This window comes from Balearica regulorum, chromosome 3 (genome assembly GCF_011004875.1).
Source record: "Balearica regulorum gibbericeps isolate bBalReg1 chromosome 3, bBalReg1.pri, whole genome shotgun sequence".
In the NCBI taxonomy this organism is placed as follows: Eukaryota; Metazoa; Chordata; class Aves; order Gruiformes; family Gruidae; genus Balearica; species Balearica regulorum.
In genome coordinates, this window is record NC_046186.1 from 1,739,018 (window position 1) to 1,756,181 (window position 17,164).

Genomic DNA, 17,164 nt, shown 5'->3' on the forward strand with positions numbered 1-17,164 from the left:
TCCATTTTACCCTTCTTAAAAATGGGGGTTATGTTCCCCCTCTTTCAGTTGGCGGGAACTTCGCCAGACTGCCAGGACTTCTCAAATATGATGGCGAGTGGCCTGGCCTCTTCATCCGCCAGTTCCCTCAAGACCCACGGATGCAACTCATCAGGTCCCATGGACTTGTGCACCTTCAGGTTCCTTAGATATTCTCGAACCTGATCTTCTCCTACAGTGGGCGGTTCTGCATTCTCCCAGTCCCTGCCTTCTGTGACCTGGGCAGTGTGGCTCAAGGATTTGCCAGTGAAGACTGAGGCAAAGAAGTCGTTGAATACCTCAGCCTTCTCCATATCCTGGGTAACCAGGTCACCCATTTCATTCCAGAGGGGACCCACATTTTCCCTCATCCTCCTTTTCTCACTAATATACCTATAGAAGCTTTTCTTCTTGTCCTTGACATCCCTGGCCAGATTAATTTCTATCAGGGCTTTGGCTTTCCTAACCTGATCCCTGGCTGCTTGGACAGTTTCTCTGTATTCTTCCCAGGCTACCTGCCCTTACTTCCACGCTCTGTAGGCTTCCTTTTTTTGTTTGAATCTTTCATCGATCGTAACAGCTGGGAGAAGCACTGAAAGACAGGAGAAAGGCAAACGTCACCTCCATCTTCAAGGAGGATCCAGGGAACTACAGGCTTTACTGAAGTCCTGTTAAACATCTTCATTAATGATCTGGGTGATGGGGCAGATGTACCCTCAGCGAGTTTGCAGATGACACCAAACTGGGAGTAGTGGCTGGTAGGCCTGAGGGTTGCGCTGCCATCCAGAGGGACCTTGCCAGGCTGGAGCAATGGGCCGACAGGAACTGCGTGAAGCTCAACAAGGAGAAGCGCAAAATCCTGCACTTTGGGAGGAAGGTGGAGGGAGGAGACCCTTCCCCTCTGCTCAGCACTGGTGAGGCCACAGCTGAAGCGCTGGGTCCAGTGCTGGGCCTTCCAGTACAAGAAACATGGACAGACTGGAGAGAGCCCAGCAATGGGCCATGAACATGCTGAAGGTTCTGGAGCATCTCTGCTGTGAGGAAAGGCTGAGGGAACTGGGACTTTCAGCCTGGAGAAGACTCAGGGCTGATCTCGTCAATGTATATAAATACCCGAAGGGAGGGCGTAAAGAGGCTGAAGCCAGGCTCTTTCAGCAGACCAGATCCTGTGAAAAGCCCTGTGGTGACTGACAGGGGGGTCTGCTGACCCAGGCTCTGCAGCTCAGAGGACACACGACACCAGCAATATCTCACAGTGCCCCCGTGGCCATTTTTCAGCACCAATAATTCCTCCTTTCCCCTTTTTTTTGGCTCTTTCCCCTCGGGTTCAGTCCCGCTGCCGCCCCCGCCTCAGGCCAACCGCCGTTCACCGCATGCGCAGGAACGGCCGCTGTGCGGACCACGCCACGCGGAGGCGGGAAGGTGCAACGCGCATGCGCGGCCGTGCCGTTGCCGGGCGACGGGGGGGAGGGCTGCGATGCGCATGCGCTCTGTTGGCGTTGCCAGGCAACGTCGGAACGCTTTAGCCGCTGTGGCTGCGACGCGCATGCGCTGTAGTCGCTTTACCGGGCCGCATGAGGCGGGGAGCGGGCGCGGAGGCGGGCTGGCGGGGCCTGGCCCTTAGCGACCCCGGCCCCGGCCCCGGCCCCGGCCCCGAGGAGCGTATCGCCGCCCGCCGCCGCCGCATCGCCGCCCGCCTCGATGCCAAGCGCCGGTGAGAAACGGGGATTGTGTCCGTGTCCTCCCGCCCGCCCCGGTTGCGGTGGCCTGCACCCCCAGCCGGCTCCCCCTAAATCAGAGCCGGGTCCAGGCCCCTCCTTGCCCCAAACAGGCACCAAGTCCCGCCCCTTCTCCCCAAGCACCATGCCTGGTCACGGGTGATCTCCTCTTGCCCAAAGCGGCACTGGGGTTCGTGCCCCCACCCCCGAACCAGTGCCAGTTCCAGATCGCTCACCCCAAATTGGCACCCAGTCCTGACCCCCCCCACCCAGGACCAGCACAGGCTCGGGCACTGTCCCCAGGTCTCAGAACATCCCCTACCCCACACCGGCACTGGGGCCAGGACCCCTACCATGAACGGGCAGGGGGCAGGGACCCGTCACAGCACCCAGGACCTCTCCCCAAACTGGCCATGGGTTGGGGACATTCCCCATTCCCTGCCAAATGGCAGGAGGTCAGGAACCACCCCTCCCAATCCCAAAGGACATCCCTGTCCCGTCCCCAGCCCAGCACTGGGGCAGCGATACCCCCTTCCCCAGGATATTGCCCTGCCATGGACCCTCTTCCCCCCGCTGGACAAAATCAGCACCAGGCCAGTGTCCTCCTGGATGAGGCTGATGTTGTTCCCAAAAGTGGGACTCACCAGCAATTGGGCACACCTTTCCCAGACTGGGGTCCTCTCTCAAGCCTTTGCTGTCCCTCCAGGCTGGGTGGGTCAGGGACCTCGTCTTCCCCCAGCCTGGGGAAAACTGGGGCAGTAACCATCATCTCCTCCTCAAACTAAGAGTAAACCACAACGAGGTGCCTGTGGGCCCTGATACCAACCCATGGGACCAGACTGGACCTCGGTTGCTAACATCCACTCCCACCCCAAAAGGCTCGTTTTCCCCTTCCTGGTCCCCAAGCCTTCCCTTTAGGTTAGATTGATCCCAAGGAACTAGCATGGGATCGGTGTCAGTGCTGAAATGGCTCCAGGCAGAAGCTGACTGTCTTCATGGCCAAGCAAAAGTCCTCCGCAGCCACCGAAGGGCTGCCCCCAGGCTGCCTCTGCCCCCTGCCCTCCTCCCTCTGGGAAGCAAAGAGGGGCTGAGCCCCCCAGCCCTGTGCTGCAGGAGTAACCAGCCCTGGGCTGTGCTCCCAGCTCCAGAAAGGGAAGCCTGGACTCCCTCGTTTTCCCTCAGGGGCATTGTCCCAGCCTTTCCTGCCTCCTTTCTGCATCGGTGGGGACCTCCTGGCCTGGGACTAAACCTGCTGAAGGGAAGAGAGAGCGAAGTGTGCTGTGCTAAACCATGCAGTCTGGGCTGGGATCCCAGATCCAAGGCCATCTCCGAGCTTTAGGAAGATGGTGAGGTGTAAAATGTTCTGTCTTTTCCCCTTTTCTGCCCAGGGAGGCCTTTGGAGAAGATGCGGAGCCGAAGGTGGCTGAGGAGGAAGAAGAGCAGAGAAGGAGTCACAAGCAGATTGAGGAGAGCAGGCAGGTGTGGCAGGAGGACAGGATGGTCCTCTCGGGTCCCTGACCTCTACACATTTGGCTTTACCCTCCTTTTAGCTTTGTGTGGTGTTTAGTGTCCACAGCAGCATTTATGTGAGAGGCAGCAGGGACAGAAACTCCTCAGGACTGGGTGGGGGGTGATTCTTGGGCTGGATCCTGGGAATATGATTTCCCTGTGGATTGGAAGGGTCTGGGACTGCTGTCACGCATCCAAACCCCCACCCAAACCCCCATCTGCACACACAGGGGAAGCAAAACAAGAAGGTGCTCTGAGCACATTCCTTTTGCTGCTGATGGCCTGCAGGGCTTTCTAGGAGAGGGAGGACCGATGGGTGCATTGAGGTCCTTGCAGGGCTCATCAGTCCTGCCATAGACGGGGCTTGAGAGACCACATGGGCACCTCAGCCCGGGGAGAGGAGCCAGAGGCTGGACAGGCATAACAAGAGTTCCTCCAGTATCCCTCCCTCCAGAGCTCGGGTCTCCGGGTGTGAGATGCGTACCACCTACTTCACAGAGGCTGGCCAAGCTGCTCTTTGATGGCACGCAGATGGTGACAAATATCCAGGTGGCTGCTGACGCGAGGGAAACGCAGAGGAGGGCAGAGGAGGCAGAGCTGAAGCTGCAGAGGTAAGAGACTGCACGGTGGGTCTGCGCTACTGGGAAGGAGCAGTGGAGATGTTGGTGCAGCTTTCTGAGGACATCCTAACCCTGGTCATCCAGGAACACTTAGCAGTTAGGGCAACACTGACTTTATGTTCAAAAGGAAAATTTAGGCACACGAAGAGCCTCCAGGTCCCACCTGCCACAGCTGGGTCTTTACAGAGCTCTGCAGGTCAAGGCTGGTGGCTTCCCCAGGTGGCACTGCAGTACTACGGACTGTCTGGTCACCAATCTCCTCCAGACCCGTTACATCTTCAGGTCCAGAGTGTGAGAAGTGCAGCTGGTTCTCAGCTTGTCACCAAGAGCCTGTACCACGTATAGTTGTGGTCTCCTTGCTCCAGAAGCATAGGCAGAGCTGTCCTCACGTCTGGCTTGGCAAACAGCTCTCCTGAGCCTGGAGGTGACACCGTGGTGGAGAACCTGCCACCTTGTGCTAAGTAAATGGCCTGTTTCCAGAGGTTGCCCTCCAGTCATGAGGATGGGGTTAGTTATTAGCCACACCATGGGAATGCGCTGGGACAAAACCCCAGGCAGGAAGAACGTGAGGCTATGTTAATTTGAGAAATTGGATATGAAGATCTTCACAGTGAGAGTGGTCAGAGTCAGGGCCCTCATGTTGTAGAGATCTTCCTCCTTGGGGATACTCAGCACATGCCTGGACGAGGTCCTGCGCAACCTGCTCTGGCATTGAAGTTAATCCTGCTGTTATCAGGAGCCGATGATTTCCTGAAGCCCTTCCAGCCTCGATTATTCTCTGATCCTGTGGTGGGTTGACCCTGGCTGGAGGCCAGGTGCCCCCCAAAGCTGCCCTGTCAGCCCCCTCCTCAGCTGGGCAGGGGAGAGAAAATATAACGAGAGGCTGGTGGGTCAAGATAAGGACAGGGAGAGATCGTTCACCAATTACCGTCACAGGCAAAACAGGCTCAACTTAGAAAAAGGTGCCTGGAGCACACACCCCCCCCCTGCACTGACCTTGGTGTCTGCAGAGTTTCTCACGTCTTCTCACTCCTCTGTCTGACTGCAAAAGCTCCCGCTATGGGTTTTTTTTCCTCTTAACTGTGTTACCCCAGAGGTGCTACCACCGTCACTGGTGGGCTTGACCTTGGCCAGTGACGGGTCTGTCTTGGTACCATCTGGCATTGGCTCTGTCAGGCATGGGGGAAGCTTCTGGCAGCTTCTCACAGAAGCCACCCCTGTAGCCCCCCCGCTACCAAAACCTGGCCACACAAACCCAAACCGGATCCTCTCTGTGTGTCTTCCTGGGCAAACCTGTCCTGCTTCACCCCCGGGAGCTGGGCTGTCTCCAAGGGACTGGATCTCCAGGACTGGGAGATCAGCTAGGAAACACTGAGTCCTTGCTCCTGCTGCCTTTGGAGGGCACTGTAGGAACAATTTATGGTAGGCTGGCCATAGCAGGATGGCTGTCCCTTGCTCAGCGGGATTCCCAGTGGGAATCTCATTGAGGAACCAGGTGCTGGGCTACAGAACCATGTCTGAAGCACTTTCTGCCCTGCCCCAGCTCCCCGTTTGCTGTGTCCTTTCTGCCTGCAGGGTGGAGAAGCTGGAGAGCGAAGCTAAGTCTAGCACATACAAGTTTGAGGAGATAACTTCCAAGTGGGCCTTGGCCAAGGAGATGACGATCCCGCAGGAGCTGTGGCAGCTGCTGAACCAACAGCAGCAGCAGTGCGCTCTGCTTCTGGAGGAGAAGAACAAGCTCATCGGTGAACTGCAGGAGGTAGTGTGGGTGACAGACAGGGACAACCAGGAAGGACAGGGGGGTTCAAGCTCTGGAAGATGCTGTTCTAAAGCAAACTGGCAGGTCCCAGATTGCACAGTAAAAAGAAAAAAGGCAAATGAGCAGAGAGGAGGAGTGGTTTTGTAGAGGGAGGAAAGCCTTCCCCACAGCAGGTTCCCTGGCCTCTGGAGAAGGAGTGGTGTGTCTGCAGGCATGTTGCCTCCCGCTCCATCTCACCTGGACCCTTTGGCAGCGATGAGCTGTCTTTCCTCCCGTCTTCCCTCCTAACTACCTCTTGACTTTCCGGCTCTTTGCTCTCCTCACCTCTTCTCCTTTGGAAAAAGCAGCATCTGGGTCTTACCCTCTCAGTTAGCCCCTGAGGGTTCCTGGTCAAACACTTCTCTCTGATTTCAGCATCTGCTCTCCTCCTCCAGGAGCTGAAAAACAAAGACGAGCAATACGTGCAGGCCATTAAGAAGCAGTCGGATGATATCTACCTGCTTTTGGAGAGAATGGAGGAACAGATCAGGATCATGCTGAAAACTTACCGTCACAAGCTCCTACAGATTGAGGTAGCCAGTTCGTATGGTGGAGGAAAAGTCCAATGAGAAAACCTGCAGCCGCTTGCCTCTCCATATTTACGGCAAAAAGGCCCCAGGCTCATTGCGCTGGCTGGGTTGACTGCTGTGCAGAGCAGCAGGGCTGATGTCTTGGTGAACGAGGCTGAAATCTGGCCAAGCAAGAGCACTGAACGGTGCTGAGGGGCTGGTTTATACGGTGCTGTGAATGACGGTGGTTCAGTGCGGAGCAACTTGGTGGCATGTGAAAGCTGTGGCTGCTTGACGGCTGATTATCATGTCTCTAAAATCCAGAAAGGACCGTTCTAGTTCTTTAGCCTTACCTTCTGCAGACCGCAAAGTCCCACCTCATGAATAAAACCTGCGTTTGTTGCTGAGTGTGGGCATCTCTCCCCATTTAATGCCTTGTAGGGTGAAATCAGGTGGCTGGCTGACCAAACTCCACTGGTAACCATCAAGCAATGATTTCCAGTGAACTCGCAGAGCTACTCACCACCAAGAGCATCCCTGCCAGCTCTGGGTGGCTGATGGCAGCAGTCACAACGTGAGGTCTCTGCCAGCGGGGTCCTGGTGCAGAGAGGAGAGATCAGGCCGGTGTGTTCATTGGACAGTGGCACCAGTCTGCAGCCGATCCTCTCCTGGAGGCTGCTGGCCTGGACTAATGTAAGGTTGGCAACAAGCAGTGCCATCATGATAGTGAAGGGCTCTGTCTCCTTCACAGAAAGCTTTTGAGCTTGAACGGCGAGAGCTGCTGGACAACAACAGGAAGAAGTGGGAGGAAGCCATCCAAGCCCACAACGCACAGGAGGTAAGGTCTGTGTGAAATTTAGAATCATAGAATCACAGAATCATTTAGGTCGGAAAAGACCCTTAAGATCATTGAGTCCAACCATTAACCTCACCCTGCCAAGCCCACCACTAAACTATGTCCCTAAGCACCACATCTCCACATCTTTTCAATCCCTCCAGGGATGGGGACTCCACCACTTCCCTGGGCAGCCTGTCCCAGGGCTTGACAACCCTTTGGGGAAGACATTTTTCCTAATCTCCAACCTAAACCTCCCCTGGAGCACCTTGAGCCCGTTCCCTCTTGTCCTATCGCTTGTTACTTGGGAGAAGAGACCGACCCCACCTGGCTGCACCCTCCTTCCAGGTAGTTGCAGAGAGTGACCAGGTCTCCCCTCAGCCTCCTGTTCTCCAGGCTCAACACCCCCAGTTCCCTCAGCCGCTCCCATCAGACTTGTGCTCCAGACCCTGCACCACTTGGTTGCCCTTCTCTGGACACGCTCCAGCACCTCAATGTCCTTCTGGTAGTGAGGGGCCAAAGGCTGCCAGGACCAGTGCCGCTCTCCAGCACCGGGCTGCCTTGAAAGACCCGTGTGCACGAAGGTGGCTGGTTCCTCAGGAGTGTGGGGGGCAAAGGGGCAGGTTTCTGCAGAGGAGTTATCCATGCATGACCTTGCTTTGGGCTGGCCAAATGAGCTGTGATTACGTGAGGAAGGTGTCACCATTGATGGATGATGTTCTCCTTTTGCCCGTAGCTGGAATACCTGCATGCCCGTATGAGGAAGGTGGAAGAGTTTGAGAAACAGCTGAATCAGCTGCGGGTGCAGGATGAGGAGGAGTATAACAGCATGAAGATCCAGCTGGAGACCGATGTGCAAGTACGGAGAAAAGGCTGCCGTGTACCATGCGGGGAGGCAGTGGAGCAGATCTCCCTGGGCTTTTCTGTGTGTAGCTGGCTCTGTGGGAAAGCTAGACGGTATGAAAGCTGCAGCTGGTGTCTGGTCACCTCAGCTCCTCAGCGTGCACAGCCCAGCCCCGTGCCAACAGGGTGATAGAGCTGTTCTCTTCTCTCCGTGGGTCCTATGCCACAGTGTCCACCTGCCCTTGGCTCTCAGAGGTCTGTAGCACATGAACTGTAGCTCTAGGACCTATGAAGAACCTGGGTAGCTCGAGGCGTTTACTACTTCTGGCATCATGATTGATAGGAGAATCAAACAGTGTGATGTCCTGACACCAGATCATTTCGTATCAACTTAATTTCTTCCTTTGTCAGGGTCCTTGTCCTAGGAGGTGTGAGTTTTTTCCTCAGACATCTAGCCATGATTTCTCTGACACCCATGAAGTCCACGTGGTGTGAGAACTATCAGGAGTTTGCCCTTACTCAGGGAGAAGGACATGCAGCGGAAGAGCACAGCCCGGGCACACCGCTGGCTGAACAAGCCCTAGGAGCTCTCACTGCACGTGAGATCCAAACCTCATAGCCGTGGCTTCCCCAAGATACAGATACCTTTCAGCCCGCTGCATCCTCTGCGAGCAGCAGTGGCAACAAAGCACTGCATCTGTGGCTCTCTGCAATCCTGCTGGTCCCCTGGCCGGCAGCCCTGGCGTTGGTCCTGGGCTGTCAGGTTTGGCTTTGCCCAGCATCATTCAGCCTCCTCTGCTCAGCAGAGAGCCCTGCCGCCGCTGACACTTTCCCTGCTAGTTGTTGTGCGTTGTTTCCCGGGCTGCATGGTAGAAACGGGACACGTTGCATTTGGACTTTAGTAGGACTCATTGTTTGTCCCATGGGATGTCCTCCTAGGAAGCCTGGGGAAATATAGGCTAGGGTCGATGTCTAGAAGGTTTTGCACAACTTCAAGTGAAATATTAGTGTTGCAAGGTCCCTGTCAGCCTGAAAAGGTGAGTCCAGAGAGGGCGCCTGACTCTGTGGTTTCTTTGCCTTCATCTCGATAACCTGGAAGGTGACACGGAGTGTGTAACGTTTGCGGGTGGCTCTGAGCCATTTGGGGAGGGAGGCAGCAGCGTGCTGCAGATCAAGGTTCACAGACGGCAGTGAGGGGCTGTTGTAAAAATGCACCTGCTGCCTTTAGCTGCAGTTGTGGGAGGGTTTATATATAAGGCAGGGGGAGTAATTATTCCTCTCTACTTTATACCTACGTGTCCTTGTCCAGGTTTGGCAACACGCTTGGGAACAGGGGAGAGAGCCTAGAACAGACCAAGTACGCAAATGGCCCCTAAGAAAAGGTTGAAAGGCTGGGGCTGCTTAGACCAGGGAAGAGATTTCTGTGGAGAGGTGATGAGTCTACAAATATGCACAATTCTGGATGATGGAGGAGGAGAACGACTTCTTTTCTGTGTCCACTGTAGATGCAAGAAAAAATGGGGTTGAGTTTTGGTAGGGAAGATTTAAATTGATATTCAGAGCTGGATTTCAAGCTAGGAAAGCCTAGAAGTGGCAAGAACTTGCTTGATGGTTGGCTAGAGGGACGGTGCCGTTGGTTTGCTGCTCTTTGACACAAGGTTTTAGGAACAGTTTCTGCTGGGACTGATTTGGTGAAGCTTTCCCTCTGTGGGGCAGAGGGATGAAGTAGATGTCCTCCTGGTTCCCTTTAGCACGGCAGTTGTGTAACTGTAGAGCGCAGAGTTCACCCTTCCGGTTCAGCGAGAATAAGAAGATAGAAGCTGGAAACACCTATTGTCCTGATTAACCTGTGCTATCGTTATCCTGAGGTATCTCTGAAACAGGAGCTTAGCCAAGACTTGAAGATGAAGTCTGTGGTTTGTGGGCTAATGAGTACTCCCCAGTTTCACTTGTTGGGAATCAGCATTTTAAAGATAGGGTTTGGGCCATAGTCTTCCTCCATCTGCTGCAAGGAGAAGGTCCCTTGGCCCTGCTGGGATTTCCCTCCATCTTCAGTCAAGCTTTGATCCTAGCCAGGTGGGACTGCTTCTGGGTGTCTTCCCAGGTTGTTTGTCCGCTCCCAGTTGTACGTAGGGCTACCCAGGAGAGCTCTGAGCCTGATAACCCGTGTACCAGTGTCCTCCCTGCTTCCAGCCTACAGCTCAGGACTCTTTACCTGTCCCCAGAGATCCCCCTGGGTCGAGAACAAGGTTCCCCCTGCCTGAGCTGCTGACAGAGGGTTGGGTCTCCATGCAGTCACGCTGCCTGCTCCCAGAGTTTCCATGCCCTCGCTTCCAAATGAGCTGTAGGGCTGGCAGAGACCAGCGATCATTGGAAGGGTGTGATGTCTCCCAACCCAGAGCAGCAGCCCCAGGAGGCTGGGACAATCAGCCTGCAATTCCTTCCTTTCCATCAGCTGTTGAGCAAACAGGGGGCTGGGGAGCTGAGAGAGAGGTCTCCATTGCAGATATCTCCTCCATGGCAGTGTGGAGCAAAGGGGAGAACTCGCTGCCTCTCTCCTGTCCCCCAGGCTATGCAGTGAGACGATGCCATCACAAATGCTTCAGTTGTTTGTTTGGTTCTGGTTTCCTTAAGACCTGGAGTTCGTGCGGTCACTCCTCGTGTGTGTCCCTTCCTCCAGCTCGCCAAGTAACTTCTGTGCCTCTTGGTTAATTCAGGGACTTGCAATTCCTAAAACTGAAAATGAGCAGCTAGGTTGAGGAGAGAGGCCCAGATTAGTGTCCCACTGAGTGAAAGCGGGGTACAACTTCAGTCCGTTCTCCCTTCCCTAGATGTGGCCCCGTAGCATGTACTTATTTATGGACAACCAGCACCTCCATCACTCACCCACGAGTGATGCCACGTGGGCAGGGGTTAGCTGGGGGATCGTGCATGGGAAGATGGGGTTTGGAGATGCAGGATCAGTGGGATCCAGGCTTCAGTGTGGCCTTTGTTCATAGCATGGCTTGTTTTCGTGGTTTTTGAAATGCCAGAACCTGGAGAGGCAGCTGCAGCAGATGAAAGCCATCTATCAGCTGAACCAGGAGAAGCTGGACTACAACCTTCAGGTGCTTAAGAAGCAGGATGAGGAGAACACCATCATCAGATCCCAGCAGAAGAGGAAGCTCAACCGGTAAAAATCCATCCCTGGAAGATGGGTTCTGCCTTACCTGCCATCGCTTCCCATACTCTGTTTTTTGTGGAGCCCATCACCTAGCACAGGCCAACAAGCTCTGCCCCAACCCATCCCCAGGCAGGGGTTAGCCCAGGGCTGGCCATGGCCAACCTGTGCTAGCTGCATCAGGGTCAGTAGCCAGGCCTTGGCTCTGAGTAGTCACTAGTCCCAAAGCCTTTGTCCCAGCTGGGTATGCCCGAAGGTGCCACTTTGGGGATGCTCAGCTTTGCTGTCCCTCCCCAGGCTCCACAGCTTGCTCAATAACCTGAGAACAAAATTGGCCAGCCAAGAGAAGCAGTTCAGAGAGGAGAACCAGAGCCTGGCAGCCGACTGCGAGCGCATCATGGGGCAGTGCAAGGAGGTGCAGAGCAGAATGAGGTGGGGTGTGCGCCGGCATCTGCCCACAATGGGGCTTTGGAGCACCTAAGTGAGGTGCAGGGGGAGCTGACTCATCATTTCGGGGCACGGAGCCTCATTCCATGGGCCATCTCCTTCTGCACAGGCACTTTGCTGTCAGCGACGCTGAGAAGTTCACAGAGGTCTGGCTCATGAACGAGGAGGAAGCCAAAGGGCTGATGCGCAAAGCCCTCGATGCAGATCGCATCATTCACACCCAGCAACTGGGGCTGCCCTGGGAAGAGCCCCGTTACTGGTTCCTGGACAACGTCGGCCCTCTCGGGCATTACAAGGTGAAGAGGATGGCGACCAAGCTGGCTGCTGAGGTCCTGACAGGTGGGATGCACGGTGCTCTTGTCACCCTTGTGTCAAGGGGAGACCCTCACCTTCCTGCGTGACACCCCCTTCTGTCACTCCTGTCCTTGCCATCACAAGGTGGGCTCTTACGGGGGTGACATTGCAAGCCCAGGTGGGGGCTGTCCCCAGCCCTGAGCTGGCTCATGCCAAGCCAGCCTGGGGATCTTTGCACTGTACTTTGCCCAGTGCTCCCAGTTCCCGACAAGCTGGCCGAGAGCCAGCTCGTGTCCCAAGGTCTTTGGGATGTTTTCCAGGTAGCAGGGAACAATTGTGCTTTCCCTGATGATTCCTGCGGCAATGTGATGGGAGAGCACAGTCAAAAGCACAAACGCTCTTGCTCACCCTTCTTTCTTCATGTTTCAGAGAGTGGCTCTGGGGGACAGGAGGAGGAAGGGAGAGAGAAGAAGAAGGAAGAAGTGGGTAGTGGAGAAGAAGGCAAAGAAAACACAACGAAGGTTGAAGATAGACTCACACCTCTGCGGAATATCTCCAAGAAGACTGCCAAGAGGATCCTGGAGCTCGTGAGCGACGAGTCGGTGCGTGATGCTGTAGCACCTGCCTTGATCAGGGAGCAGGCGTGCTGTCCTCTGGTTGCTCCAGCTTGTAGCGGATCTCTTCCAAGCTCCCCGTCATGGGGTGAAGGCTTCTGCAGGCGCTGCCTTGCTGTGCCGAGCAGCCTGTTGTCAGAGAGCTGCCCCAGGGGCTGGGAGAAGATCCCTAGATCTTTCCACTGTGTGTGCCACATATGTGATGCTAATAGAAGGTATTGGCAGGCACAGCTCCCTTGCCCAAATCCACAGCTCCCCCGGCCAGAATAAGCACAGGCAAACCTGCTGCATCTGATGCTCCAGGCTGTTCCCTGTCTGGGGACAGTCAGCAAGAGTTTCAGATCATAGAATTAGAGAATCATAGAATCATTGAGGTTGGAAAAGACCTCTAAGATCATCAAGTCCAACCGTTAACCCAACACCACCATGCCTACTAAACCATGTCCCGAAGCGCCATGTCTACATGTTTTTTGAACACCTCCAGGGTGGTCATGAGGTCCTTTTAGCATCACTGTGCAGACAACTCGATCTTCCCTGCCTGCTGGCTGGCTGTTCCAGAGCCTCCTGGTCCTGCCAGCCTCCCGCTGCCCACCCTGCCCGCTCAGCCTGCCATGGCAGGATGGCACGGCCGTAGCGTGGCATGGGTTGGCTTCTGGGCAGGGACGGAGACGCTCGCTATTTCTCTGCACTCTCTCCTCTACGTGTCTCCCAAGGGTTTCCTCATTGAGAGCAAGCTGCTGAGGCCCCTGCACGAGCTGGGGAGGCACGAACGCATCCTCATGAAGCTCGACTCCATCTTTGCGGTGAGTTGTGGCTTGGCCTGTCGGGGGGCACAGGGAAGGCTGGTGGTCACAAGGGAGAGCTCTCTGCCCGTGTCCGCGCAGCGTAGGGCTGAGCCGCCCCAGGGAGATCCGGCTGGGCTGCTGGGAGGGCTCTGGGGCAGGAGGAGCACGGCAGGAGGGTGTAAAGCGCTGTGGCCAGATGCTTCTCAGCTCAAGGCCATCCTGCTGATGAATGCAGCATCATCTCCAGCCTGTTCTCAGACTCTGCCATCCATAAATAACCCCAACTCTCCCACACTAACCAGTTCTTACCACCCACTCCGGTCTTGCGTGGCATCACCAGAGGGGCACTCTCCGCTTCTGGGAAATGCTCTTTGTTTCGCTCCCCCTCTCGTGATGTCTCTGAGGGACGCTAACCTGATTCCTTTGCTCCCCAGGCCCTCAAAATCGACAGTGAGGATGACCTGTACCAGCTGGTGGATTTTTTCCTGAAGTACAAAGCCCAGGAGGTGGCCGTCAGCCAGGTGGGACCACCAGGGACAGCAGTGGGGAGAGCTCAGCAGAGCCAGGGGTCCAGGGAAGGGGGGAGCAGAACATCTCCTGACCATCCAGGGAAGGCAGAGAAGGGAACCAGTGTGTTGGCCCTGAAATGTTTCCCTGTGATCGGACAAGGGAGGTGAACGTGCAAGGGCTGAGCGGTTGTAATCTTCTGCTGGGGCTGAACAGAGCCTCTTGCACATGAATTTTTGCCTCAGCTCCCTAAATTTGCCAAGGGACAAGGAAGCTCCCAGGGGGAACATGGCTCTTGGGGAGGAGGAGATGGTGGAAGGCACAGCAGCCAGCTTGCTGGCCTTCCCTCCAGAGCCAGGGCAGCCCGCGTGGAGAAGATGTCATGGATCCGGCTGAGGACAGAGAGGACGGTGGATCCAATGCCCAGAGGGACGAGATCAAATCCCCTCGGAGCTCGCTGGGCTCCGTTCCATCTGTGTGCATCCACGCTGATGATGTCCTGAAGATTCTGAAAGCATTTGTGCAGGATTTCGACAAGCTGAGGTAGGACTAGGGGCAGCACAGGGCTGTGGCAGTGGGAGGGAGGCAAACTGGGGCACGGGGGGGGCTATGGGGGTGTGCAGGCAGGGCTGCGTTCGTCACTGACCTGGACAGGGGACAGAGTGTGCCCTCAGCACGTTTGCTGGCGATCCCAAACTGGGAGGAGAGGCCGACAGAGCAGGAGGCTGCGCTGCCATTCAGCCAGACCTGGACAGGCTGGAGAGTTGGGCGGAGAGGAACCCAATGGAATCCAACAAGGGCAAGTGGAGGGTCCTGCACCCAGGGAGGAATAACCCCAGCACCAGGACAGGGTGGGGGTGACCTGCTGGGAAGCAGCGCTGCGGAGAAGGGCCTGGACGTCCTGGTGGACAACAAGCTCTCCATGACCAGCAGTGTGCCCTCGTGGCCAAGGCGGCCAACGGTGTCCTGGGGTGCACGGAGAAGAGCGTGGCCAGCAGGTCGAGGGAGGTTCTCCTCCCCCGCTGCTCTGCCCTGCCCTGCTGAGGCCACATCTGGAGTTGTGTGTCCAGTGCTGGGCTGCCCAGTTCCAGACAGACTGAGAACTACTGGGGAGAGTCCAGCGGAGGGCTGCGAGGATGAGGAGGGGCCTGGAGCATCTCTGGTGTGAGGAAAAGCTGAGAGAGCTGGGGCTGGTTAGCCTGGAGAAGAGAAGGCTGAGAGGGGATCTGATCCACACTTACCAATATCTAAAGGGTGGGGGTCAAGAGGACGGGGCCAGACTCTGCTCAGTGGTGCCCAGTGACAGGACAAGGGGCAACGGGCACAAACTGGAACACGGGAAGTTCCACCTGAACGTGAGGAAAAACTTCTTCCCTGTGAGGGTGACCGAGCCCTGGGAGAGGCTGCCCAGAGAGGTTGTGGAGTCTCCTTCTGTGGAGAGATTCCAAACCCACCTGGACACGATCCTGTGTGACCTGCTGTGGGTGATCCTGCTCTAGCAGGGGGTTGGACTAGATGATCTCCAGAGGTCCCTTCCAACCTCGACCAGCCTGGGATTCTGTGATTCTGGGGGTGACGGCATTGCCCTGGCTGGAGCAAGACTCTGCCCTGCAAGATGACAGAGGGGTGGGGAGGGTCCCACCAGGACAAGGGGTACAGAGAGGGGCTGAGTGAGGGATGGCTGGGGACAACCAGACAGGAGATGAACAGCGGCCCCAGGAGGGAAGGAAACCCCTGGGGCAGGTGCCAGCTGTGGGGTCGTGCTCATTTGTGTGATGACGGCGATAGTGCTCAGTGCAGCTGAGGGCTACGGGGCTGTTCCTTGCCCGTGAAGAGCTGAGCCCCAAGGCTTTGTTCTCTGTCCCCAGGGAGAAGGACGGACCTGCAAAGGAGGTGCTACAGGTACGGGACAGCTCTAAGGATGGGGAGTACTGGGAAGCCCTGGCACGCGTTATCCCTGAGCCGACATTGAAGCTGTGGGACGCGCTGACGGTGGCACTGGAGGAATATTAGTGAGTGCTGCTGGGGACAGGGCAGATCGGTGGCGTGGCTGGGGGAACCGCGGTGGGGCTGGCACCAACTGACCGCGTCAACCCTCTGCCCTCCTTGCCCAGCGAGGTCCTCAAGCGCAGGGCCAGCCTGCTCGCCGAAGCAGCCGTCCTGCAGCAGCAGAACTCGGAGCTGTACCTGCTGCTGGAGGAGTACGTCAGCTCCGGAGTGAGTGCGGCATCCTCCTCCCCTGCAGCCTGGGGACCCCCCACCACGTGTACCCTGCAGCCCGCAGCCCGTCGCTGTCAGGCTCAGGGTGCTTCTCCCCGCAGGTCAACAACAAGCTGCTCTTCCCTCCCACGCAGTGGATGGACCTGAACCTCTCCTGCCCCGGGGAAGCGCAGTGAGTGCCCAGGGCCAGGACACGGCTTTTCTCAGCGCCGAGCTGAAGCTGTGTGCGGAGCCAGGGCTTCCTGGCAGGGACTAATAAACCCTTCCCAAACCTGGGCTGTGAGCGTGCCTGTAGCCTGCGAGGAGCACCCCTCTCCCCTCTGAAGGTGCTGGAGAGCCGCAGCCAAATGTCCCCCCCATCCAGGGGACTCACAGCGCGGTGGGAAAGCACTTCCCCACTCGTGCCACGAAGCCGCGTGGTCTGTGTCCTCCCTCCCCTCCGTGGAGCTGAGGCCGGGCAGGAGCCTTCACCTCCCGCAGGTCAACATCCCCACCACCCCTGGGGTCCTGGCTTCGGGAGAGCCCACCTTTCTGTACCTGATTTTACACCTTATTCCTCACCTTTTTTTTTTGCTGCCTCCCCCCCAGACCTTTTCTCCTCCCAGACTCTTCCCAAGCAACGCACCCCCAATTATTTTTCTCTCATCCGTCCTGGTGCTGCTACATCTGTACCTAAATTCTGCATTTCCAGGGCGATATCAGCCCCAAGCGGTGCTGCTGGCAGAGTTATCTCCAGGAGGGCTACATCGCATCCGTGACTCCCTTCCACCCCTCTGGTTCACACCAGTTATGTCTGATTCCCAGTACGGGCTTCGTGGCCAGCTTTATCTTTAGCCTTGACTCCCCTGCCCAACACTAACACGGCACATACCACAGCAGAATAATAACTTTTTTTTTTTTTTTCTTCTCACTGAGTATCTGCGCCCTCAAACAGTTTTCACTTTTCTCCTGGCCTCCATCAGGGGATCCAGCCAGCTTGGAGGGCCGGTGATCCCGTGGGACGGCTTGTACCCCAGGGGTGCAGCGGGACCCACAGGGCACAAACGTGAACGAGAGGCCAAGACCCGGGGGTGGGAGGCAGGGAAAGGGTTTTGGGGCAGGGATGAGCCCGCTGCCTGGGACAGCGGGGAGCAGCAGACACAGCCCTCCCTGCACATCTATCTCGCCGGGCTCCCGGGACCACTGAGGCGCCAGCTCCCGGAGTCAGGGGATGGGCCGGCTCCAAGCACGGGGCGGGGGGTTCGTAAAGATGCCCCCCCCCCCCCCCCCCCAGCAGCAGGGCTGAAG

The 17,164-nt window shown here is 56.7% G+C and overlaps 1 protein-coding gene across 3 annotated transcripts; it reads left to right on the forward strand.

Annotated features, from left to right (window-relative positions):
• Positions 1–1,518: 1,518 nt before the first annotated feature.
• Positions 1,519–16,778, forward strand: DRC1 (dynein regulatory complex subunit 1). Of its 3 annotated transcripts, none has more exons than XM_075750289.1 (18): positions 1,519–1,732; positions 3,125–3,215; positions 3,744–3,856; positions 5,441–5,624; positions 6,059–6,196; positions 6,924–7,010; positions 7,744–7,866; positions 10,883–11,022; positions 11,308–11,442; positions 11,567–11,796; positions 12,181–12,353; positions 13,079–13,168; positions 13,585–13,671; positions 14,010–14,200; positions 15,526–15,669; positions 15,772–15,874; positions 15,979–16,049; positions 16,569–16,778. In XM_075750289.1, the coding sequence occupies exons 1-18, from the start codon at positions 1,593–1,595 to the stop codon at positions 16,633–16,635; spliced, it is 2,307 nt and encodes a 768-aa protein (XP_075606404.1). In that variant the 5' UTR covers positions 1,519–1,592; the 3' UTR covers positions 16,636–16,778. The 3 variants fall into 3 exon arrangements, with proteins under 3 accessions (XP_075606404.1, XP_075606405.1, XP_075606406.1); XM_075750290.1 differs by having other exon boundaries at positions 1,583–1,732; positions 3,125–3,211; XM_075750291.1 differs by lacking the exon at positions 1,519–1,732 and having other exon boundaries at positions 3,136–3,215; positions 3,700–3,856.
• The last annotated feature ends 386 nt before the right edge of the window (positions 16,779–17,164 follow it).